This window comes from Corylus avellana, chromosome ca3 (genome assembly GCF_901000735.1).
Source record: "Corylus avellana chromosome ca3, CavTom2PMs-1.0".
In the NCBI taxonomy this organism is placed as follows: Eukaryota; Viridiplantae; Streptophyta; class Magnoliopsida; order Fagales; family Betulaceae; genus Corylus; species Corylus avellana.
Window position 1 is genome coordinate 34,415,865 of NC_081543.1, and position 25,977 is coordinate 34,441,841.

The following is a 25,977-nucleotide window of genomic DNA, read 5'->3' on the forward strand; positions in this document are numbered from 1 at the left end:
GTTGTGAGAAAAACTTGAATATAAAATTTAATTAATGTTTTTGCATTCCAAGAGGTGAAAAAATAACATTTAAATAAAAATAATAATTTCCCTTAAATTTGTTCCCTTCCTGCCCTTTTTGGGAGGAATAGGCGCAAATACCTATTCTAAAAAATAATTAAAGTTTGCCAAAAGATGAAGTGCAAGCCATAAAATCAATTCCGCTTAGTTGTACTAATCAAGCGGATTTGCTGATTTGGAGCGGTACGGTAAATGGGCTTTTTTCTGTTAAGAGCGCCTATCACTTGGCTAAAGAAGTGGACGATAGATACAAGGCTGGCTGTTCTATGGGTATGTACAAGAGTGAAGTGTGGCAGCGGATTTGGAAATTACATATCCCTAGTGTGGAAAATAATTTTTTATGGAGAGCTTGCCATAATATTCTACCTACTAGGGATAATCTTTTGAGAAGGAAAATAGTGCAAGATCCGCGGTGCCCAATTTGTGAGAGAGACGTTGAGACATCTACCCATGTGTTATGGGAATGCTCCTCAGCCATGGATGCGTGGGGGTCAAGCTGCAAAAAATTCCAGAAGAGTTCCATTAAGGGGTTATCTTTTCTTAAGGTGCTGGAGGAGGTGTTGAAAATTGCTAATGAGGAAGAAGTTAAATTTTTGAGTGGACTATCTCGGCAATTGTGGCTTAGGAGAAATGAAGTAATTCACGGGGGAGTTTTTAGCCATCCAAATTTGCTGATCCGGAAGGTGAAAAACGAAATCTCCGAGTTTGGTCAGGCCAACAGCAGTGAGCCTTCAGTGCAAGAAGTCCAGGGAAGCAAAGAAGATGCAACATGGCAAGCACCTCCACAGGGCAGACTGAAGGCTAACTGGGACGCTGCGTTAGATGTCAAACACGGAAGAGTAGGAATGGGTGTGATCATCAGAGATCATGAAGGCAGAGTCATTGCCGCCAGATGCAGTACAAGTCAAGGGGCTTTTGATCCATCAGCTGCGGAAGCTTTAGCAGCTATCCATGCACTGCGGTATTGTAGACAAATTGGTGCAAATATTATCAGCCTGGAAGGTGATGCCAAAAACGTAGTGGACGCGATGAACACACGAGAAGAAAACTGGAGCAGATTTGGACACCTTGCGGCGGATGCTAAATCTTTGCTCAACGGGTTTAGCAGCTGGGAGGTTAAGCATGTAGGATGTAATGCCAATTTCGCAGCTCATCATCTAGCAAAATTAGCAGTGGGTCTAGGCTTCGAAAAGGAGTGGTTGGGAGAATTCCCTGATTGTATCTCAGCGATTATTCAGAGGGAGCAATCTGTATTATCTTTTGATTGATTAATGAAGAAGCAAATACTTCATCAAAAAAAAAAAAAAAACAAAAATAATTAAAGTAACCCAAAGTATTAATTGAAAGAAAAAATAAAAATAAAAAAACCATAGAAACAGCGTGTTTGGTGATAGTCATATGTGCCACTAAGCTGCACTACTGACAACCTTATTCCGGATAAACCAACCCCTGCTCTGTAAGTACATTACCCAAACCGCAAAGTCTATCCTCTCACTCTCTCCCTCTCTCGCTCGCTCGCTCGCTACCATGTCGAAAGGAACAGACCGTCTGGTGAAGAGCTTGAAGAAGTTCGCGGATGTTCAGTACAAGTTGCTGAAAGCTCGCCATGGTCAGCAGCTGACTGACATTTTGGAGTTCCCCATAAAGCTCGTGCTGTCTCCCTTCACTCTCGCTTTTGACATTGCCGGCTCTGCTCCTCGTGGCTTCGGCGTCCCCGAGCTCATCTCCAAGCTCTCATACCTTTCTATCTTCGTGAGTTCTCCTAATATGTTGAGTTTTCATGATAAGTGCATGGTGTTGGTATGCAAAAATTTGGGAATTTGGATGTTGTTTTGGGTGCTTCTTGCCATGTTGTTAAATGGGTTGCTCCCAATCTTTGTTAAAGGGTTTTTTTTAAAAAAATAAATAAAAAAATTTGTGTACATGGTTCAATAAAATGCGCATGTGTATGTTGGTATGAAAGAATTCTGAAAATTTAGCATTTTGTTTTGGTTGGTTTAATGGCTTGCTTCACTCTTTATAAGCTGCTGCACTTTCACGAAATTTAGTCAAATATGCATGTGTACAACAGTGTATGTTGGTATGTAAATTATGGGATTTTTTAGTTGTTGCTTGGGGTGGTACATGTCATTTGGATAATTGGATAAATGGTTTGCTACACTCTGTGAGTTCCTAAAATTCACAAAGTTTAATTTAATGTGAATTTATGTTGGCGCTTAAAGTCTGGGAATTTGTTATCCGTGTTGGTCATTTGGCTAAAGGGGCCATTTGAATTATGCTTGTGATTTGATCATGTGGGACTTGCGTGATATTCAAATGGTCGGATCATTTAGATATGGTCCGTGGGTTGATTGCAGGCTGTTGCTACTCTAGGGACTTATGACATCGCATTGGAGCTGGGAAAGAAAGTGATATGTCAGAGGTACTTGCCTTTATCCCTTTGAATATTCAGTAAATCCTTTTGTCCATCATTTCCCCCCTTTTTTTTTTTTGATAAGTAAACTCAATTTATTAAAAAGCGGAAAAGGCACAACCCAAATACCATAATTTCCAGTTATATTTTTCATTTGTGTAAGTACTGAGATCAAGTTATATTTTCCTTGGCGTAAACCTTTGTCGCTCTGATATAAGGCTATGCGTTTACCAGATTGGTTTTCCTTTTGAAATGTATATGGTTGTGCTACAAATCTGGGTAAGTTCGTAGGCTGGAAAAAGGTTGATGCTTTCTTACTTAAAAGTGGTCTTGAAATGCAGAAACTGTCGAACCTGCAATGGGTGGCAGGCATTGCGGTGTACTATGTGCAGAGGATCAGGGAGGGTGCACTACCAAGTGAAAAATTACACCTTGAAAAGGTAACCTATCAAGAATCAATTTTGAGTCCGAATACCGCAAACCTTGTAACTATATAAGCCACAATATTCTCTGTCCCTTTATGACAAATTTAAAAAGCTTATTGAGCTTTCTTTACAAAGCTGGATTAGCCAGAAAATCTCTAGAATATAGCTTTTTGACTTTTGAACGTCATCATTATTATCATTGCCTGCGTCCATGAAACCAAGTTTTGATCAAAGTCTAACAAATGCCATATAATGTTTTATCTCTTTGTGTAATATATCTCTCCCACGAATTTTTCTGCAGTGGAGAGAAGGCAACAGCTGAATGTGTTGCAGATGCCATTGCAGACAATAGGGCTGAGTTGGTGCACCTTCCATCTACCATGGATCTTCATGTGCCTTTGCCATCTAAAGAGTGCCAAATTTGCGATGGGACGGTAAGAAAAATATTCTCAAGCATATGCACCTTTGTAAGTGGTAGTCAAGGCATATGCTTCTCAATGTATAGCTTCCCATTTTTTGACTCTGCTTTTGCACATACTGCTCTACAGTGTCGTAATATCTCAATGTTAGGTCCTGATGTTTATGTTAAATATATATTGGTATTGCAGGGTGTAATGGGCTGTCCTGAATGCAAACACAAATTACAAGTCAGAATCTCTGCAGATGATGTGAGTTGTCTTTGGTGATACTGCTTAGGTTTTATTTAAGTGGTATCAATAATTATCTAAGGCTAGTATGCATATGGAATTGATGCTTCTTTTCCTAGGCTAAAACTTAGCCAATTCGACTTTGTTTTCTTCATATTTATACAGTTTGCTTTATCTAACAACGACAAATAGAAGTTTAGAGCGCGCTTGGGAGCTTTAGTATCTTATGCACTTCTCCTTAGTAGGATTGTTGAGGCAGCAGCAAAGACTGCTTCATAATAATTATTCTTGCTTAGAGCCTTCATCTGGTTCCAGAGGTCCTCCAGTCATTGTGAGGCAGTATAAAAAAGGGGCATCCACTTCCCTACTCTTAGAGGCTCCTTCTGGTTCTAGGTGTTCTCCAGTGATGTTGAGGATTACAACTTGAGATCGTTTTGTCTGGCCTCCAGGAGTATACAAGTCAGAAAGAAGTAAAAAAAGGAGTCAGTGCTAACAAAGACGTGTTCAAATTACACAGGAGAGATCCTTTGTTGTACATCTCTTAACTCTGCTATGCTTTGCCTCATAACTACCAGATAGGTCAATGACCCTCATTGTCCTAGAACAAGCAATTCAAAAAAACTGGAAGTTTCAACAAGTGGGTGTCTAGATGAGAAGCAGTAAATGTTTAGAATTTGTCTTGTGCAATCTGCATGTAACTTGAAAATTGCACATAATGCCACCAAAAACGATTCTTTCTTACAGTCAACTGATTTACTTTGATAATTTATTATTTTTCTGATTACCATTTGAAATTGCTTTTAAATGATTATAGGAGAACATATTGTTATTTCAAATAGAACATTGGCATCTATGAGAACTTTAAGAGAGGGTTGTTGCACTAAAGCCCATGTTTAAATTCTCCGATGTTTTTATCAATTATGGATAACTCTTTTTTTTTTTTTTGTTAATAAGTAATATATATCATTGATAAGCACATAATGGCGCAACCGTAGTACACAAGATGTATATAAAGAGAGTCCCCATTAATGGCTAAAAGAAGAACAAAAAACCACAAATATAGAAAAGATAGAAACATGAGAAATATTATATACCCATCCAAGTGAAAAGCAATTTGACCAAAATGTTCTTGAGCTCTTCCATCGACTTCTCACGATCTTTAGAACATCTTGCATTCCACTTTGTCCATATGCTTCGCATTAATCACAATTGGTATATTCTCCATGCGGCTAAACGACTTTTCACATGACCTTGCCAACAATATAACGACTCTATCACCTTTCTACGCATAACCCATTCTACTCCGAAAAGACTAAACATCATACTCCATAATTCTCTTGCCACTTCACAATGGAGAAAAAGATGATCTATAGATTTCTCACTCCTCTTACACATGCAACACCATTCTACCACTATTACTCCAAAGTCAGAATCTACCAAAAGCCGCTGTCCACACAAAAAACTCACTCTCAAAGAAACATTGACTTTCCAAATGCTCTTCCAAGGAAAAGATGAACTCCTCAAACTATGACTCGTGAAAAAACGATCTCACTTCAAACTTCATCCTCTTTGAAGGGATCCACCAAATACAATCCTCACTACTTTGTCTCCATATGAGGGAATACAACAAATCAAAAAGCGCAATCACTAAATCTACCTCCCAATCCTATACAGGTCTTATAAAAGATACATTCCACTGAATATCACCATTGGAAAAATGCATATTACCTGCAACCCACCCCTCCTTACTACGAGCAATACTAAACAACTTTGGAAAAGCTTCCTTTAGTGGTTGATCCCCACACCATACATCATGCTAGAACCTAATCTTAGATCCATCTCCCACTTCATATCTGACAAATCTAAAAAAAATTCCCCACCTCCTCCTAATATGTTCTCACACTCCAACTCCAAAATGCCCCTCTACCTCTTTAGAACACCAACTTCCACTCATAGTATCATATTTTGCTTCCACCACCAAAGACCATAAAGCCTCTCTCTCTATAGCAAACCACTATAACCACTTACCCAACAGTGCTTGATTAAATTTAATCAGGTTTCTTACCCCCCAGGCCAAACCACCAGTTTGCTTAGGAGAAGAAATCTTTGACCATTTAACTAGATGGAATTTAAACTCCTCATTGATACCTCCCTGAAAAAAAATTCTTTGAAGTTTCTCAATCCTATTTTCCACACCCATTGGAATAGGAAACAAAGACAAATAGTATGTGGGCAAATTGGATAAAGTACCTTTGATCAAAGTCAACCTACCTAACTTTGACAAATATAGCCTCTTACAACCCGCCAACCGCCTCGCCATTTTTCCATAGTACCATTCCATATAGAAGTAGACTTGTATGCACCCCCAAAGGAAGATCCAAATATTTCACTGGTAACAAAGCCACCCTACACCCAATTATTTTGGCCAAACTTTCTACATCATCTACCTCACCAATTGGAATGATCTTTGATTTCAACAAATTAATCTTTAACCCTGATACCACTTCAACACATAAAAAGAGACATCTCAGATTACAAAGATTTTCTCAATTAGCCTTGCAACAAATTAAAGTGTCATCCTCAAACAAAAGATGCAATACAACAATTTCTACATTATTTCTTGACCCCACTGGAAAGCCATCTAAAATACCCTTGCCCACTGTGGCTCACATCATTCTACTCGGAGCCTCCATAACAGCCACAAAAAGTAGAGGAGCTAACTGATCCCCTTTTCTTAAACCCCGAGTGCTACTAAAGAAACCAGAGGGGGATCCATTTATTAAAACAAAATAGCATTTTGTAGTAATACAAAAGGCTATCCATGCTTGCTATTTCTCTCCAAAACCACCTTTCTTCAACAAATACAACAAGAACTCCCAATTTACATGATCATATGCCTTTTCTAGATCCAATTTGCACAATAAGCCTAGTACCCCTAATTTGAGTCGACTATCAATATACTCATTTGGGGTGTGCGTATTCTCTATCAATACACTCATTTAATAAACCTGGTACTGATTGCTTAGTGAGTCACACTGGTGTTACCATATTATCTGCTCTTATATCGTCTATCCAATTTTAAAATGATTCCATTTTCATATTCGCTTGCTTTTCTTGCAGATCATGGAGCCACCATGGAAGGCCTATAATGTCTTGAAAAAGATGGACTATCCTTATGAGGCTAGTATTTTTCTCTATTGTATAATATCATGATCAAATTATTGGTATTAGTGAAAGCGTATTCAGAACTCTTGGGCTCTCATTTACAAGTTAGAGTGCTATGCACCATTCATCTAAAATTTAAAAGTGCACGATATAAAATCTTGATATGATATTCGATAATCTTTGGCCCTCTTGTGGAAGAAGGATGTGCCCAGTTCTTTTAAAGCAGTATATCGCCTCACAAGCCTCACCTTCCATGGAGGAGCATGTTTTCCTTATAGAGAAATTAGTAAAATTTCAAGCATGTTCATTCTTTGTAACTTTCTCTTGCATTTGTCTCGTCACACCTCTACTAATATAAATTCTGTTTCTAGAGCTGACATAATGATTCTTGTCGTTCTCCCATGGTGATAAACATTTAATTAAAATTTACTTTACTAGAGCTCTGTTTTCTTTTAACATCAAAACAAACGGAAGGGGGAAAAAAAAACATTTGTGCATATGATAATAACACAGTTTTCTGTATGCCAGTAAAATTCAAGGCCATAGTTAGCTGACTGCTCTTTCTTATTTTATAAATCATCATAATATATGAATAGTTTATGTGAAATTCTTGAAGGACTTATAGACATGCTTTAATCACATAATAAATATGACATATATGCTCTCTAAGGACATCATGGAATAAAATGTTCTCATGACAAAGGATGATAGAATTGGTGCTTCCATTCTCAATGCATACTCTTGATCACGGAGCCTCAATTGTAGGCCTGTAATCTCTTTTTTATCTTATGAACAAGTTGGTTAATAGAGGATGATAGAGTTGGAGGCAATGCACCTAATATCAATTTAGACATCTTGTTCATATCTAATATTCCATTTGTGATTTTGTTTACTGTTTCAGCATATAGTTCACAGCATGAAAGATCCCAGCATTGCTGCATTTTGGTTGATTACCTTGCCTCAGATTGTGGGTGGCTTCAACTATGATGATGATGTCAAGCAGAAAATTTGGTGGCAATACAAGGTTTTGAATTAATCTTGCTCTCTTTTTCCCTCAGTTATTTAGGTGTAAATTTTTGTTAATGTCCCTACCACCGTTTCACACATTGTTTCTTGCCATTGAACTGTGTATTTTCCTATAGTGATTGGTTAAAAATCAGCAAAGCTATACCTGGTGGATAATATGTGTCTACAAATCTCCACTTCTCAAATTTGAGCTGGAACGGTAGATATTGAGTTTGCTAACATGCTCTAGGAACGTTGTCCCAAAAATCAAGTAGATGAAGTTGTTATCAATTATAGCCTTTTCATGGTCTTGGATGCAAGCTATATAAATTAAGGGTCTGTTTGGGATTGTGTTTGAAAGGCTTAAAAGTGCTTTTAACACTCAAAAAGTTCATTTGAAAAAAAAAAATACACGTTTGGTAAAAAAATTAAAAGCGCTTTTAAGGGTCCAAAAAGCCTAAAAATGAAGCTTTGGCCTAAAAGCTATTTTTGATTTAAAAGCTCTATTTCTCAAACGCAATTCCAAACAAGCTCTAAGTGTAGTATACTTCCTTTTCTTTTTGTTTCCAGAACCTGTCACAAGGTTCATTTATTTTGGTGGTTAATGTATCCATATCAATGTATTTGTTTAGTAAAGTTAATTGACAAACACACATTATAGTAGCATAGTCTTGTCTGGATTGTTAGGAATTGGGTTCGTACCACTTTTTCATGTCCTAAGATTAAAGCTGATGATATGGTTGCCTCCTGCAATGATTGATACGTTTGAGATGCGATTACTGATTGGGAACCTAATCTTTTAGTGAAGCCATATGTATATGTAAAGATGTTCTTTTAAATTATATAATACATGTAAACCTTTGTTAAAGAGCTTTTATGCTTTCTTCTGTCACTCCCACCAATTTTTCTCTACTACCTGATTAGTCTGCAATTCATCTTTTCTTACTGTCGATTTACATTGGTGTTTCGACCTAACTCAATTCTCCAATTATAAAGGTGCTTTATATGCAGTTTCATTACACAATAGCACCTTTCTCATGTTGAAGAAACACTATTTTTGCATGCTTTATAGAAACCGGTGACAAACTCTATAATACACACGAGCTTTACCCAACTTTAGTAAATTTTCTGCCATTTCTTCTAAAGTCCTATATTATGACCTTTCATTGCCTGATATCTCATTTTGGGTCCGATTTTATATTGTAATCTTTATTACATAAACTAATTTGTTAAGGATGATTGCTCAAGTGCCTTCCTGTAATTATGTAATCTTTTGTTGGTTTCAGGAATCCATGCAGTATGATCAGCTTCGAGATGTGGTAGCAAAGCGAAGTCCAGGCTGGGAGCACTTGCAGGAAGTAAGATAATTTTATTCCAAAATGATGCTTATGCCTAAAAAATTTATTGAAACATTCAGCAAACCGATGTGAATTCTGTATGTGCATTGAGATTTGTGTAGTTCCCTTTGGGGAGGGAAAAAAAGTGATGTTCATGGTTAGACTATGCTCAAAATTATATGTTAAGAAACAGTGATGGTCACAGTCTGGGAGTTATTTTCATGATACGGGTGTGGAATAGCAATGTCTGACCCTGAAAAGTTTAGGCAATCAGCAAGGCTACTTTGTATGCAAAGGAATTATATTGTTTGTACGGGGAAATTGGATCTCAACAAAATGGTTAGAACTAGTTATAAAATCTTACTGCTCTTTCTTCCTCTTCCTCTCTTTATAAATTCAGATCTCTTCTTCCTTTCTACTTTTTGAGTTCCCCTCAAAGCTGAAAAATGATTTTTTTTCCTCTATTTGTTAATTTTCCTCCTCATATGCCAATTAGGTCTATTCCTTTCACTTCAATTTATCAATGTTTTGCAACTTTCATATTCTATGTCACACATTGAGAATTATTGACATATAGAGTCTATCAATAATTGATTGTTCTGTATGTGCATTCACATAAATGTTATAGGGACCTTTGTGGTTTGCTGTTGATAGTTATATTTAAGAATCATGTAAATAAAATTCAATGTCTATCCACTAGTTGCTGACTGTAAAAGAGGTAATATTATATCTTCATCTTTCCATTATAGGGTTTTTTCTCTCTCTCTCTCTCTCTCTCTCTCCAAAATATATGTTTATAACTGCAATCTAACACATATTCTAGATGTATACTGGCTTCTATGCAAACTCATGCTCTTTCCTGTGATGCCATTTTTGCAAAACATTTCTTTGTTTAATATTATTTATGATTCACAGGCCTTAATCTCTATAGATCCTGTTCGTGCTAGGGATGATCCTGTTATAGTGAAAAACATTCCCTACTACAAGGCCAAGAAAGCTTTGGAGGCAGAAGTCACGAGGCTTGATCCTCCACCACGTCCTCCAAATTGGGGTGTGCGTATTCTCTATTTTCACTTTATGTATGCTATTTCTTGCTTTTGAACATTTGTCTTCATTTCAAACTAATCTTGAATTTTAATTCTGAAAAATGGAAAATATTTTGGTATGTTGGTTAGGAGGATGACTTGGCTAATGCAATTTATTGGGTAACTGATGGAGGTTATGGCACTTGGCTGAATAGCTGGGGTCTTTTTAGATGGCCATAAAATGATACCCTATTGATCGGATTTTGACAAAAGCCTACCAAAACTCTAGATTTAATAAGCAGCTGGCTAACCCCCAATTGTGTTTTTGACTTTTGTAAAGGGGTTTCTGTACAAAGCCTGCCCCGATCTACACTTAAAGAGAAAAAGAGAATTAGTTATTGGCCTTCAAGGTTAAGTTGGTTCTCAAAATATGGACAATGATTATAGGTTTGATAGGTAACGATTAGGCTCAAGATTTTTTATTGGACTTAATGTTTTTGTTAATTAGGTAAGTTGGGATTAGAAGCTTGATAAATAGATTATCAAGTTTAGAGATTTATTATGGGTATAATTTTGGACAGTGGTCCATAATCATGTAAGAATGTATTTTTGGGCTTAAAAAAATGGGATTTCGGGCTAATTAGGATTGGATTTTGAAATTGGTGCCAAAATGGGCCTAAAAATGGATTTAATTGGACTTAGTTTTAGGCTTTGAGTTTTAGCCCATTAAAACTTGGCTTTGATGTTGGGCCAAGTGAACATGAAATTGGATCAAGTGTGCTTGAAATGTGTTTGGAAAGTGGGCCTTGGATGGGCCTAGGTGAATTTAGCCCACTAGGGTTTTTACAAAAAAAATAAAAAACAAAAGTGAATAATCAAATTGGAAACAAGGTGACACATGGCTTTTCCATGTGGCATCTTTCACCCATTTCAACCAATGAAAATCCATGCGTGTAATAGTTAGTTTAGGCTATTATGAAAGGGTGAAATGAAGACCATTTTCCCATTTTCATTCTTTTATCATTTGGCCATGAGAGAATAGGGAGAAGAAGAAAAAGAAAGAAAGAGGAAGGAAAAAAAGAAAGAAAGAAAAAGGAAGATGAAGAAGAAAGGAAGAAAAGGAGGAAATAGACCAGGTGTGGTCCAGCCATTGAAGGAGGACTAGGTAAGTCCTTGCTCTTCCATTTTCTTTTGGTTTAGGTTATTGTTTTGGAAGTATAAAATCTGTGGTTGTTAGTTTAAGAAACTCATGCATGCTTGGGTAAATTTTTTGAGTATCATGTTGATGTTCAAATTGGTTTGGCAATTTTATGAAGAGTCCACGTGTAAGTTTTCATAGGCTGGATGTTGAAGTTGAAGATATATTGTTGGTTTGGAGTTGTTTAAAGATGTATGCAAGAACAAAGTTTGGAAAGCTTGCATGTTTTAAATTTTCTTGACATGGATGTTAAAGTTTCATAGAAATAAGTTGATTTGGTATTATTTTGAAATGCATGCAAAATGAAATTTGTTGGCTTGCATGCTTTAGGGTTTTTCTTAGTTTCCATGTTGAAAATTTCATGTTATAATGCTTGAAATTAAGTTGGTTCTTGGAATAATGGAGGTTATACAGGAGTTGGACATGTAATGATTTGGATAATTCCTAGTTAAACATGCAAATGTAAGGATTAAGTGTTAAGTTTCTAGTTTGCATGTTTTAATGCTTATTTATTCAAAGTATATATTGGGCTCAGTGCATGAAAGTTGTTAGGAATGGAAATTGCTGATCATGCATGTAAGGTTTAGTTTAAAAATGTGCAAATTAGTGTGTAAAGCTTTTGCATGTCAAGTTGGTGAGGTTTGATGCATTCGACCAAGGATTGGATGAATGAAAAACAGTTTTCAAAACTTGCATGCGAAACTTGATGTGAAGTTGGTCTAGTTAGGTGCTTCAGGTTTTTCATGATTTGTATGTAAATTTTAACCATTCAGCCACATGAAGAATTGTATGGAAAAGTTGGAAAAATTTAGTGAATTGAGTTGGCTTACATATACGTGAAGGAAAGATTGCAAGATTTGATAAATTAGGAGGTCTATTTTTACGTGATTTAAAGTTGTGAAAAATAAAGAATTTAGGGTTTCCATCTAATGCATGGAATTGGTAGTTAATCACTTTAGTTTTTGTAATCAAATTAGAAAAAGAAGACCCATGATCATGGCCATTGCTTGAAAAAATTAGTAAGCTAATCACATGAGCTTGTGATAGATGAGGAAAAGGGGGGAATTAGGGAATTCGGCCATGCATGATAAATTGGTGTTGCAATGAATATTTTGCTAATTAGAGGATTTACATGATTGTAGGTTTTGGTGATAATCGTTAAGATTAAAAAAAAAATGAAAAATTTGTAAGATTCCAAGGTAAGTGGGTTTTGGTTAAAAACATAATTTTTTATTTCTAAAAATTGAATTATATTCATGCAATAGGTGAATTATGAGGTTATTGAAGTTTCATGGCTATAAATGTGTGAATGCCTATGCAATTAATTGGCAAGTTATTGTGCTATTTGGCATGCGGAGTTTTATTTCTTGAAGTGAAATAAATTGTTAAGTTACTATGTTACTTCCTATGAAGTTGTGTTAACGTTTAATATGTTATTTTCCATAAAATAATTTGCTAGTTTAAATGTGATTGGAAATGAGTAAATTACCATGTGGTATATTCTCTGATACATGGTTAAATTAAGCATGGTTTTGATGTTAAAGGTTTTACCAAGTTTCAGTAAATATTATTTGATATGTATAGGAACCTTAAAGTTTTATTTGAAAGCTGCTCAATAATTGAGAAGGATTTTATAAGAAGAAAGGCCATGCATAAAAATGTTGCGAAAAGCTATGTGAATAAGTTTGATGAAAGAACACGTGTGCAATATTTTTATGGCTTTAACCCCACGGCACCCATGTGAATGTTATGAATGTTACTAGTACCGTGTGAGAAATGAATGATGGATAGCCAATGCAACCACACTGAAAGACATTTAAGAAGGTGTGGGCTATCACTGAGTGGTTTTTTTTAGTGTACACCCATGGTGAAGGATATTTGAGAAGCCACAATTAATTAGTGAAGTTCTCACTTTAAGACAGTTCCATTGTATGGCCACAGGCCTTGTCATAGAGGTCCCTTGTATGGCCACAGGCTGAGCCAAGGGGAAAAAGGTTACCTAAGTTGCAAGGATTACAAAGAATTTAACTAGGTTTTCGGAATTCTCTTTTGAAAAGATCCTAGATCATGTTTAAAGGAAAGGATATTAAGTAAATTATTTTTTAAAAAGGTAAAGGCTATGTTTTATAAAGGTTTAAGCGAAGCTAATTTTTCAAATCGACTTCAAAAAGGGTTTCAATTTCTATTACACTTCTTCAAAGGAGAGGCTTCATTCACACATTGATGTTAACCTTACTTGCTGAGCCGTAGATTCACTTTTCCACCGGCAATTTATTTTACAGAGGAGGCTGAGGAGGGTGCTGCCTAGCAGGTTTAGGGTGCACCAAGGTAGGAGAGGAGACTCATATCTTAGCAGGAGTACCTGTTTTAAGTCGGTATTTGTAATGACACTTTTCATACTGTTCTCTGTGGCAGAGGTTCTTACTGATGTTGTGGTTGTGGACCTCTATAGGATTTCACATTTTAACATCTTTCTGGCAGACAAGGGTCTTATATTCGAAATTCACATATAGTGGTTGTGACATTTGTCTACTGCTTTTGCATATAATCGATTGATGTGTGATTAACTTGCTAGGGCTTCTATAAATTGGTTCGTAGTTTAATATTACTTGTTCTCTCTCTCTATCTTGCTCTCCCTTGGTCGACTGTTCCTTGTTCTTTGAATATGAAAATGCGATGGTTGCTACAGTGTATCTGATCTCCTTTTGGATTTTATAAATTGGTCCTTGACTTAATAGTATTTTTGTTCTCTCCCTCCCTCACTTGGTTGAACATTCCTTGTTCTCTTTAAATATGAATTGTGTAACACATAGAAGAAAAGAGAAGGGCATATGGGCAAACATTTTCTTTGTATGCATTAAACATGAGGGATGTAGTTTGAACTAACTGCAAAGCTTTGCAGGAGCTGGATCTTCCGCTGAATGCATCTTCTTGGAGTAAGGAAGATCTCAAAAATCCAGAGAAATTATATGAGATGACTGTTCTTCTTAATGCACAAAGAGAAATTGCTGATAAAATGTTGGATGTGCAGTGGGAAGCTAAATGGCGTCAGGAAAAGGTTAGTAAGTTCTGAGTTTTATATGGGCGAGAGAGTGAAGTCATTTTTAATGTTTGGCAAACGTTTGACATGTTGAAAACATTTTCATTCTTGGAAATGAAGTATGAAATCTAACAGTCTCAAATTAAGGTAAGCTACTTGGGAATATGATTCTTTTGCAACCTGAAGGTTACCAAAACTAGTAAGGAAAATTATAGGAATTACAGTTCTTAATTCCTTCTTGGAATGGCTATGATGTGGAGCTATAGGGATGTCACATTTGTGTGCTTTTCTAAGCATTTAACCGAGAACTGATGGCCTCCTGGCCTAGTGGTATGAATTAGGTACTGAGAGACCTTAGATGGAGAAGCTCTGGAATCCGGAGCTCCTTGGGTGTTAGTGACATTAGTCAATCATTCACTTCATAGGTTTTGTAGGGTTTGGGATCTATTGGTAATTATCTCAGTTTCATATATAAATTTCTATAGAATCTTTGAAAAAGACTTTCTTTCACAAGAAGGAAAAGACTTACCATCTTTGGGGTCTATTGATGAAAAATAAACCATGAAACGTTGCTGAAAAAGGAAAAAAGAAAAGAAAGGAAAGAAACCAAGAAGTTGACAAAAATGCATACCTGCACAAATGCTACATGGCACATGCAGTAACTTGCTTTTCCCATGTATTTCCTGAAGTCCATTGAGAATGAATTTTCCTATTGCTATTGCTATATGCATGATACCTATAAAAAAAAGAAAGATAAGTAACATCTTATTTCATAGTTATAACAGTCATAAATCGTCAATTTTTTGCACTGATCCTATATACGTATTGTTATTTCCAGTTAAATGAGATGTTGGAGGAGAAGGTGCGACCATATATTCAGAATGTTGAAAATGAAGTCCTCTCTAAACCTATTGTCTTACGATCACAGAATCAGGACCAGAAGGTTTTTCTCTCGTCTTTCCTTTTCACTTACTGTTTACTTATTCTGGTTATTATCTCGAGCTGAGCATAAAAAGAAAAACTAATCAGAAAACCTTACTTGGAAAATGAATTCTTTTTATGATCCCAAATTGTCCAATTACGATCCCTTGTGCCATTTCTTGAATGCTTCATTTGGTGCTGCAAAAATATATGTTGGTAATGATTTTTATTTTGTACATCCTTAACAGTGATACATCTTATGCACTTAAGATGCTCTATATTATTAGCCAGTCACCTTCTAAGCAAAAAACTGTTCGTGCTTTGAAAACTGGCTCATCATCTTTAACTTTATTTGATCTGTCGCCTTTATTGTACCACGGTGTTGTCATATAGTGTATATGGTGTTCTAAATTTCCTTCCTGAACTGATTGCCCAAATGGTCTGATGTCCATGTAGACAGTCACTAAGTGCAGCAATTTCATGTTCTATGGATGATTCCCCCATTTTGATCAATGTGTTACTGAGTTCGGATTCATACTTTCTTTTTCCTGTATCTGCACCTCAAGAATAGATCCAACAGCTACCATCCCACAACTTGTGGATACAGTTATAATACTATGCATTATGAAATCCTTTATATTTGCTGCTGTTTGTTGTTAAGAGTTTCCTTAAATGGTTGGTATCCTGCATGAGCTTTTGTGTTTGGGATGGAATTTGTGAGAGATTGGCTTTCAAATCTTATTTTAGGGTTTGTGTGCCTAAGATTTCTGAACACCCCCACCCCCCTCCCCCCCCATTTCACATTTTTTTTCCTCAACCATGTGAACTAGACTGACTTGCAAATGTGGCCGTATTATATTTGTTGCTGAAATTCAGCATCTTTTGGGACTGATGTTGATATATTTTGCAGAGGACCCGGCACCGGAGATGGTGGTTCTTTTGATGAATTTAAAACCATTTTTGTATCTGTGTGGCCATGGAAATGCCTTGATTTCTTTTTGGGGTGATATATTTTTTGGGTTCCTCATGGTAAATTGTTATTCCCCCCTTATTATTACTCACAAGTTCATCTCTACCCTTTTGAGGCCGCTGGAAATACTGTTTTATGTAATGAGTCTGTCTCTGTCTCTCTCTCCCCCTCTCCCCCCCTTATATACAGGTAAATTTTGACCCTATAGCGGCATGTATGAACGATCGATATTCTAACTTCTTCTTCTTCTCTCTCCCCACCTAGTTTCTTTAATGAGTAATATTATTTAGTATACTGATATATGATTATTATACAACTTGATGATAATATGGTAGTGAAAATTAGCCGTTGGATCAATACTTGTAAAAATTGCATGTATTGCAATAATGAATAATTCACTCATCACCAACTCTACATACATAATTGCCAAAAAAAAAAAAAAAAGTGGAATTGTGGGTTTTTGACTTGCAAAGCTTCTTTAGATTAGATTGCAATAGGCACAGTAGCATGCAAGCTCCCAACAGAATCCATATGTTGCGTGGCCCATTCTATGCGTTGCTTATCACAATTTGATGGCCACATGTAGGCTGTAGCACACTCCGGACCATGTTTGCTCACAATTCTTCTGTTTCACTAGTTCTTCTATAACAAAACAGAGAAAAAAAAAAAAAAGATCATTATACTGAATATATATATATATATATATATATATATATATATATATAGAGAGAGAGAGAGAGAGAGAGAGAGAGAGCAAGTAGAATCACATGTTGAGGTAACATGTTCAGCAAAAATATGATGAGAAAATCTCTAATTAGAAATTTAAAGACGGATTTTTTTTTTTTTAATATATATAATTTAATGACGGGAAAAGGGTTACAAGGGATGCACTCCAACAACAAAGCCGTAAAGATAAAGGCAATACCGAGACAGTTGAAGATAGCCCAGCTTAAATAACTACTAACCTGCAGTAGCAAGGAGGATGAACAAAATATTAATGATGACAAATAAGCATACGGATTTTGAAGTCATGTTTTTCTTTGCTTATGAAATTAGGAATAACAATGAAAGGTGTTTATAAATAGAAGGTGGATTACTCTTTCTTCATTTCACGTAATTTAACTCAAAATAAAAGCAACATCTTAAATAGTTTTTATAAGAATCTGCTAAATAACATTACTCTATACCTTACAGGCTCAAAAGGGCTCCCAATGAATTTGATTAAAAAACAAAAGCAATGAATAGGGTAATTAAAAATAAAGCCTGTGTTGATGTCATCAAATTGTTTAAAATATCATTTTTTTTTTTTTTTTTTGGGGTCCAGACGAAAGACCTTTTAGAAATTTTAAATATGTAGTAATGCCTTTGATTATCTAATTCATGGTTAAATATCCAAGTCACCAATGACATATTAATAAGGACTTCCCATTCTTTTAACTAAACAAATTCATTATAAGACCTTTTCAAATGTGTTTGTGTATGTGTGTGTACGTAAATTGTAATGAATGTATATACTATAAGATAAACAAATAAACTCAAAATTAATGGATTGTTTAAAATTTGATTTTATTTACCTAATTACTCAAATATAATCTTAACAATAATTAAATGATTAATAATTAGTATGAATATTCAAAAAGAAAATATATATATATATATACATTCACGACATTTACTTTATATATGAAATAAATAATTTAATTGAGTAGTTTGTAAACAAGCTTGAGCTAAACTTGTGTTCGAAAAAAATTAAATAAACTGAACTTGAACATTCAATGCTCAACTCAGTTTGATTATAACCCTATTTGTACAACATGGTGCGATAAGTTCTTAGGGTTTTGTTTTAGCTTGAAGCACTTGCGTAATTAACATAATTAGAATCCATGGAAGAAAAAAAGAAAAGAAAAGATTTTTCAAATGCTTGAAAAGCCAATACAGTTTTGGGATATATAAATACTCAAATTTAATATAAAAAAATGGTGCATGATTTTCGTTTCGAGCCCCAATAGTTTTTCGATGACAAGTAAAAACTGTAGGCGAGTCATTTTTCCTCCTTTATATATAGATTTACGACAATAAATAGGAGCTACTAAATCTATTTTTCTTTCATATTTGTTAAAAAATAAAGAAACTTGTCTTCTTCGTTAGTCTTTGAATTTTTGTTTTTGTTTTTTTGAAGTAAATTAGTGTTTGAAATTTGTAATTAAGCATGAACTTGTCAACATATCATTATATTTTTATCTTATTAGTGTTTTATTTTAATTTTTTATATTTAATACAGTTTTTATGTCCAACCAACCACGACAGCGGTTGGATGGGATGGGACGACGGCGGCCTTGCCTCATGGCATGAGGCCATTTTTTTTTTCTATTTTTTTTTAATCTTAGTAATTATTATAATCTCATTGCTCTTCGCTATTAAATTAGCGGTGTGGCCCAACACGTGAAATATTTAATTGAAATGAGGGGTGAATTGACGGAGTCAAGGTTCGATCCTAGAACCTTAGCTCTGATACCATGTTAAATTACCAGTTATCCCAAAAGCTTAAGCTGATAGAAAGAGATAAATTTAATCACTTAACCATTACTTTAATATTCCCAACCATGATGGCGGCCGTAGTAGTTAGATATTGCATAAGGCAAATTTTTTATTTTTAAATGTTTTCATCTTAAAGGCATAATTGTAATTTCTTGTTATTTCTATTGTAAATTTTAGAAAAAGTAAAGAAAGATCTTGGGTTGTAATCAACAAAATATTGAAAACTCAAATCGTAAATAGAACTGAAATAAAACACAAACAATATATGTTAAAATATTTTTTTTTCTTATTTTATAAGATTAGCAACAAACGATGTAGTATCTAATTAAACAATGTATAATTGGCACATGTAGTTTTTCTCTTCATAAAAAAAGTATCTAATTTTTTAAAAGTGATTAAATTGGTATATGTACTTAACTAAACTACCTTATCAATTTGACACTTTCTTTCAAAAAAATAAATTTAGGGGAAAATACATTTTACCCCTATGTACTATCCACTTATTTGTACTTTTAACCCCAATATTAAAAAAGTGACACTTTATCCCCTAAACTTTTAAATTGTTGCAATTCGACTATTCTGACTTTTTTTCCAAAATGCCCCCCCATCCCACGTTAAAATAAATAAATAAAAATAAAAATACAAATTCAAAAATTAAGGGGTGGCCAGCCACCTGGCCACCCCAGTTGTGAAATTTTAGGAATTCCACACATTTCTGTTAGGATTTAACAGAAAATCCTAACAGAAGGAAATCAAAGTTTGATACATCAAAATGAGAGACTTTGAACATTGGAGGGATGTTTGCAAAAGATACGGAACTTCATGGGTAAGTGAAATTACCCCTTAGATTAATTTGGTGGTGATGCAGGACACTTGGATTGATTTGGTGGTGCGCTTTAACTAAGGTGGGTGTGCATGTATGCTAATGGCTCCAATAATAAATTATTATTGGATCAAAATTTATTATTTATTATTGGATCAAAATTTATTGGTTCAAGCTCTTTAGGTTAAGGTAGGGCCAGAAATGGAATGTAGTTCGATATTATGGTGATTGAAGAATCCGAGGTAAAAAGGAGATCGATTTGTTGAATAGTTGGAATATATACTCACCTATGGGTGGGCATGACTTGTGCTTTACATCGAATATATATTAATTAAAGATAAAAGTAAGTGATTTTGATATAATATTCTTAGATCCAAACCCACTTGAATTAAACTTAGTTAATGTAAAGCCTTAATATATTTATTGTGTTAAACCCTCACGAATTATATATTCATTCTCAACAAAATCATTGTAAAGGGCACGGGGAGTTCAAATTAAAGAAATGTTTCTTAATTTCCATTAATTGCGAAGAAATTAAATGTACGTAAGTTGTTGATTGTTATAGAATATATATAATATATGTCATATGATTCCATAATAGGTATATATCCCTTAGCTTATAAGATATTGATTGTAACAACGTGCATGAATGGAATCAAATCATTTTGATTGGTTATAAGCATACTTATATTTATAAGAGTTGGAACAGAATTTGAGTGAGGGGGGAGGAAACTAAAAAAAAAAAATTGAGGGAGAGGAAATTAATTTTTGAGAGCTTTCACTTCTTTGTGCAACATGAGAAGCCACATTGATCATAGACTAAGAAAGAATTTAATTTGAGAATAGACTTCAACTTATCATTTGAGGGGCGAAAAAGTAATTTGGGGGACGAAAAATGAAATATTAAGGATAATAATGGATTTAATAGTTTTTTTTTTTTTTTTTTTAAGATTTTTAAAAATTCTTGTGGTACACTCATCATCGCCAAGCATGTATGTGCTTTCACCTGTACTTATCTTTCATCTATCCCAGTGTTTTGTAAACATGTCTTTTGTATTGTAAACATCATAAGAATAAGATCGAACACAATATGTAACCCTAGCTATCACGCTCTTCTATAAAGGGAAGAACCACTCGCAAATCTTTGTTTCCATTTTTCTCTTCCTTCCGCTTTTCAATTTAATTTTCTACTTTATTATTAATTTGTTTTCATGGTATGAAAGCTGCCAACGGTCTTTGATCCATACTGCATGTCCTGTTCTTTTCAGGGCAGTGCCCTCCCTCTTTGGATTCCTCCCCCGACATCCACTTAGAGAATTCATTCTCTCTCTCTCTATCGTCTTGCCGACTCTTGCCGACACTATTGTCAATTGACAAAGTTTAAACTCTCTCACCTCAACAACCACAATATTAATATTATTCATATATATCCCTGGCCGGACCCTGTTCCATGAAAATGAAATTAAGAAAAGTACTCCATTTACACTTGTCACAGACACATCAACAAGTGGCCCAAGTACTACAAAACCTCTTTAGTCATATGCCCTTAATTATGATCCTCTATTCGCGTACGCCACAAGAGACACGGTATGCATGGGCCGCATGGCACCTTTGGTGGGACTTTCTTTCTTTCTCTCTCTCTCTCTTATCTTTTCTTTTTTAAATTTTTTTTTAAAAATTTTTTTTATGTAGTAACAATTTCTAAATTGGGTAAGGATAAAAATAGCGTTAATATCGTTTGTCCCAAAAATTTAAGCTATACTTACAAAAAAAAAAAAGGGATTAAACTGATAGAAAGTCGAAATAAATTTAATCCTTTAATCAATACTTCAAATATTTAATTAAAATGAGTGATGAATTGATGGAGTTTATATTTAATACTATATAAACAGGGGTGGAACCAGGGTAAGCCTAATTTTTTGTTTTTGTTTTCTTTAAAAAAATATATCCTTAAAAATATTTGCACCCCAAACTTAAAAGTCTAGTTTCGCCTCTCTCTATCTAAATAGATAATTGTATAATATATATAAGATGTAACTCATACATCTTTATCTATTTCTAGCTCCTTTTTTTTTTATTAGTTTTAACTTTTGAGATAAGTAGTGATTTAACAAATTATAAGCGAGATTCATAAAAATATCCTATTTTAAACCCGTAATGCTTATAATAAATTCAAGATCATTGACCATCTCCTGTTGTTAAATGGCTGATGACTTTTGGTAGATTATATTTGGCGCTCAATTGAAGGCAGGCCATGCACAGAGAGAGAGAGAGAGAGAGAGAGAGAGATTGAGACATAGGAGATACGTGGAAAGAAAATGCGAGTTGTAGAAGTTACTAGTTTTTGTCGTTAATTAGATGCGGAGAAGAAGCCTTATCCATTATTTGACTAGTTCTAAGTTGGTGTACATCGACTGCATGCCAAAGCTTCTTTGATCATCCACGTGAGTCTGAATAGGGAAAACGTCTGAATAAGGTTGTCTGCTGATGGCTCTCATTTTTCTTTTTCTATTTAATAAAGTAATCCACTTTTTTTATTTTTCTTTTATGACGATTTTTGCAATATAAAGGGTTTGATTATTATGGAGCCATGGCGGTGGAACACGTGTACCCTTTACTTTCCTACCAACTATACAAATGCCGGGAATAGTTCATTCTTGAAAATTGACTTACAAAAGATTTTTTAATTTAATTTTTTTTTATTAATGTTTGTGATAATAGTATTATAGGTCTACTGAAATTCCTTCCAATATGTGATGATAATTATTGTCATGAGAAATATAAATATAAATGGAAATAATTATTGGATGGCTACGTGGGTGTAAATGATGGTAGTGGGATAATTAAGAATATTATCTTAATCACTTGTGTATGTCAATGTGTCCCTATGAATCTATGATATTTTTGTTTGAAGTTCCTTCCTTGGGCACTAAGCAATTATTTATCTTCATCATGGAAGAAATTAAAACAGCCCAATAATTTGTGAGCACGAAACACATGAGAATGTACAATTTTGGTCATGCCGACAGGTGCCCTTGTACTTGTGATCGTTAAACATTGCATCAGAGGTGTTCATACTTCATATTCACTTTGGAGGCCAAATGCATAAAACCAAAAAAGAAGAAGAGTTTTTCCACGTAGGGTTCATTCCAGAAGCCTCTCTCTCTCTCTCTCTCTCTCTATCTGGGGTCACCTTCCCGATCCTTCGCTTTCACGGTCTTCTCAGCATATATTTAGAAACAAAAAAAGAAAAGAAAAGGTCGAAATGTTTAATTAAGCTTTAAGAAGTAATCTTGACCAGTCAATTGCTGACCCTAATGATGAGACTTGATCAGACGTACGTAAGGAGGACATGCATGATCATATCACAATGGAGATCAAGGCGTGCGATCTGTATAGAGGTGACCTTTTTTTTTTTCTTTTTTTTTTTTAAGCCAATTATAAGGAACGGTTGGAGAAGAGGGTGTTTCTTATTTTCGATCGAAATGAAAGAGAGAATGAGAAATCAATTAAAAATGTTTTTAAACGCAATCTATCTAACAAATATATACATAATAGTTTGTACTCCTGGACACTTTACCTACAAGTCTTTCTGCCATGAAAAGAGGGCGAGTGAAAATGAATATCCTAAATAACTTTGAAGCAAAGTTCCAATTAATTGCAAGGATTATATTGATAGCATCACATTCTATGTTACCAAATTCCTTAATTTTACAATAAAAATACCTCATCTCTATAGCATTCAGTCCGGAGTTGTTTACTCACTTCTTTTAAGAGAATTTTTTTTTTTTTTTTATCATGTGATAGTATAAAAGTAAAAATATTTTTAAAGAAAATAGCTTTAATCAGACCATAGTGTAAATGAGGTATTTTACACCTTCTAATAGGAAGTAGATAATTCAGCTTAAAACACTAAAAATTAATATAATCATTCGCACTAAATAACTTTTATTCTTTTAATAAAATGTTTTACAGACAAAATATCCATTAATAAAACTACTGAATCTGCCATCTTTATTAGTTCTAGAGACTTTGAGATGGATACTGGATAGAGCTTGATAGTGACCCGTGACATGTTCCGAGACTCCAATGTCCCAGAAGGGCCAGCATGACATGTTCCGGCCACCGGCCTACTCTTTCCTCCCAATGCACGGCCTAGAGATCTGATCAAATCTCTTTCTCCAAATAATTAAAGCAACTTTTTGGGTTTTTTTTTTTCCTAAATTATTATTATTATTATTTTTTGTTTCTTTTAATGCTGAAGAGTCAAGAACATGATGAGGCTCATAAGTGTCAGCTTATATAATACAAAAAACAACAGTACTAAAAGTACGTAAAATTTTCATTTTTTCCTTTAAAAAAAAAATCCATAATATTTCGCTCCACTATGCAGGATCGAGAGCACTGTGTGTGCTTTTAACCTTTGGAAAAAGGAACACCCAAAGAAGACAACTTTATCCAAAAAGAAAGCAATCTTTTATGGGCTGGAAACGTCTGCATGTTGCGTCAATTGCATATCAATGGAGAAAGCAGAAACCAATACGTGGATGACACCTTGGGCAATACACAGTTTCCATAAATAGTGAAAGGAAAGGAAACCACGTTTTTTTACTCCTCCACCGACAAATATGCTTAATATTATATTCAGTCAAATCTCTAGATATTAACCTTTTTTACTCTCACCAGCAAAATAGGTAAATTACAACCTTTTTTACTATCATCTCTGCGAATATCCACATGAAGTTTGTAGCCGTTGTAGGGGGACAAGGACAATGTAATTAATTGGACTTTGAACGTTCCATACACGTAGAGTTTAATGCAAACATAAATACCACTCAGTTCTGCACAGTAGTTTTGAATGAGAGGGCATGGCCGGCTTTATTGAATTTTAATCACTTGTCCGTGGTGGTTTCTCTAAAAAATAATGTAGGAAACACTGACTTCTGGTCAATTAGATCGCATACCAGTTTTTATAGACTTGCTAAGCTAAGTGATTGCTTAGTAAAAAAGAAAGATGTGTGATTATTGACTCAAAAAGCTTTCCACTACAAGTCTACAAACAAGTTTTAGGTCAATAATTACATATTCAGTCAAGCAAATATAAAATGAAGATGAAATATATATATATATATATCAGAATTTATTATATATATATCAGAATTTATTAAATTTCAATCGAAACCAAATGTTGCCTCTAAGAAGCTATCTCTTCAACAATAACAAATCCGACAAATTATTTACTTTTTTTTTTTTTTTTCCTCACTAAAATGCACACAAAGCCACACTAAGCACCAAAGTAGCCGAGCCCACCAACAAATTTTTAGGATTTATAGTCCATGCAGATGATGGTGACGGCTGCGGTACAGTGTCATTGCCCGATGGAGTTCCCGGCGCATTTGCCGGACTTGAGGGCGCAGTCGTCGGCGACTGAGTTGTCGGTTCTGGCGGAGATGAATACTCAGAGGACGGCGCCGATGACGGAGGTGTAGCAGCCGGAGATGATGATGTTGGTGTCAAAGCTGGGGTGTACGCTTCTGGAGATAGCGCCGGTGGGATTGAAATAGACGGAGTTGTCGCCGCCGGTGGCATAGCCGGAGTGTAGGCTTCTGGAGATAGCGCCGGTGGTATTGAAATCGACGGAGTTGTCGCCGCCGGAGATGGCGATGCCGGGGTGTAGGCTTCTGGAGACAGAGCCGGTGGTATTGAAATCGACGGAGTTGTCGCCGCCGGAGATGGCGAGGCCGGTGGCATAGCCGGGGTGTAGGCTTCTGGAGATGGCGCCGGTGGTGTTGAAACCGACGGAGTTTCCGCCGCCGTCGGTGGCTTAGCTGGGGTGTAGGATCCTGGAGACGGTGCCAATGGCGGTGATACAAACGGAGGTTTCGCCGCCGGAGATGGCGACATCGGTGGCAGAGCTACCGGAGTCGGCGGGGCAGAAGGACGAGGGTTTTGGCTGTGGTTTCTCACCGCCAAAACAACGACAGTCAGTCTCTGCCCCTTCTCACAGTTTTGCTCCTTCCCACTGATGAAATAGAACGGCCCGGACCTATCAAAACTGAACTCAGAATCTCCGTCCTCCAATTTCTTCTCGGGATTCGTTTTGTTGCATTTGTCGAAATCGTCTTTTGTTTTCACCACCAACACAGAATCCGACCCTTTCTTATACTTGAAAACTGCAAAACAAACAAAAACACACCACTCAAAACATAAATCAACCAAAAATTAATTCCCAAGTCAAAACGACAAGAAAAAAAAAAAAATTTAATTAATTACCGAGAGTATCGTTGACTTGGAACCTGTTTCTCCCAACCCAGTGGTCGTAGTTCTCGGAGGGATTCAATACCCACCCATCTTTTCCACCAACATAGAATTTATAGGCCGAGGAGGAGGAGGATAGAAAACCAGAACAG

The 25,977-nt window shown here is 35.4% G+C and overlaps 2 protein-coding genes across 2 annotated transcripts; one reads left to right on the forward strand and one right to left on the reverse strand.

Annotated features, from left to right (window-relative positions):
• Positions 1-1,543: 1,543 nt before the first annotated feature.
• Positions 1,544-16,465, forward strand: LOC132174638 (uncharacterized). Its single transcript, XM_059586269.1, has 12 exons — positions 1,544-1,812; positions 2,418-2,482; positions 2,815-2,913; positions 3,200-3,332; positions 3,507-3,566; positions 6,666-6,725; positions 7,612-7,734; positions 9,002-9,073; positions 9,968-10,105; positions 14,178-14,333; positions 15,154-15,258; positions 16,147-16,465. The coding sequence occupies exons 1-12, from the start codon at positions 1,588-1,590 to the stop codon at positions 16,177-16,179; spliced, it is 1,269 nt and encodes a 422-aa protein (XP_059442252.1). The 5' UTR covers positions 1,544-1,587; the 3' UTR covers positions 16,180-16,465.
• Positions 16,466-24,737: 8,272 nt separating this feature from the next.
• On the reverse strand, positions 24,738-25,977 carry LOC132175047 (early nodulin-like protein 2; the record flags this gene model as incomplete). The annotated part of the gene is given in 2 exon segments (XM_059586852.1): positions 24,738-25,740; positions 25,841-25,977. Coding segments are annotated over 2 exon segments (1,048 nt in total), but the record flags the coding sequence as incomplete, so codon positions are not given.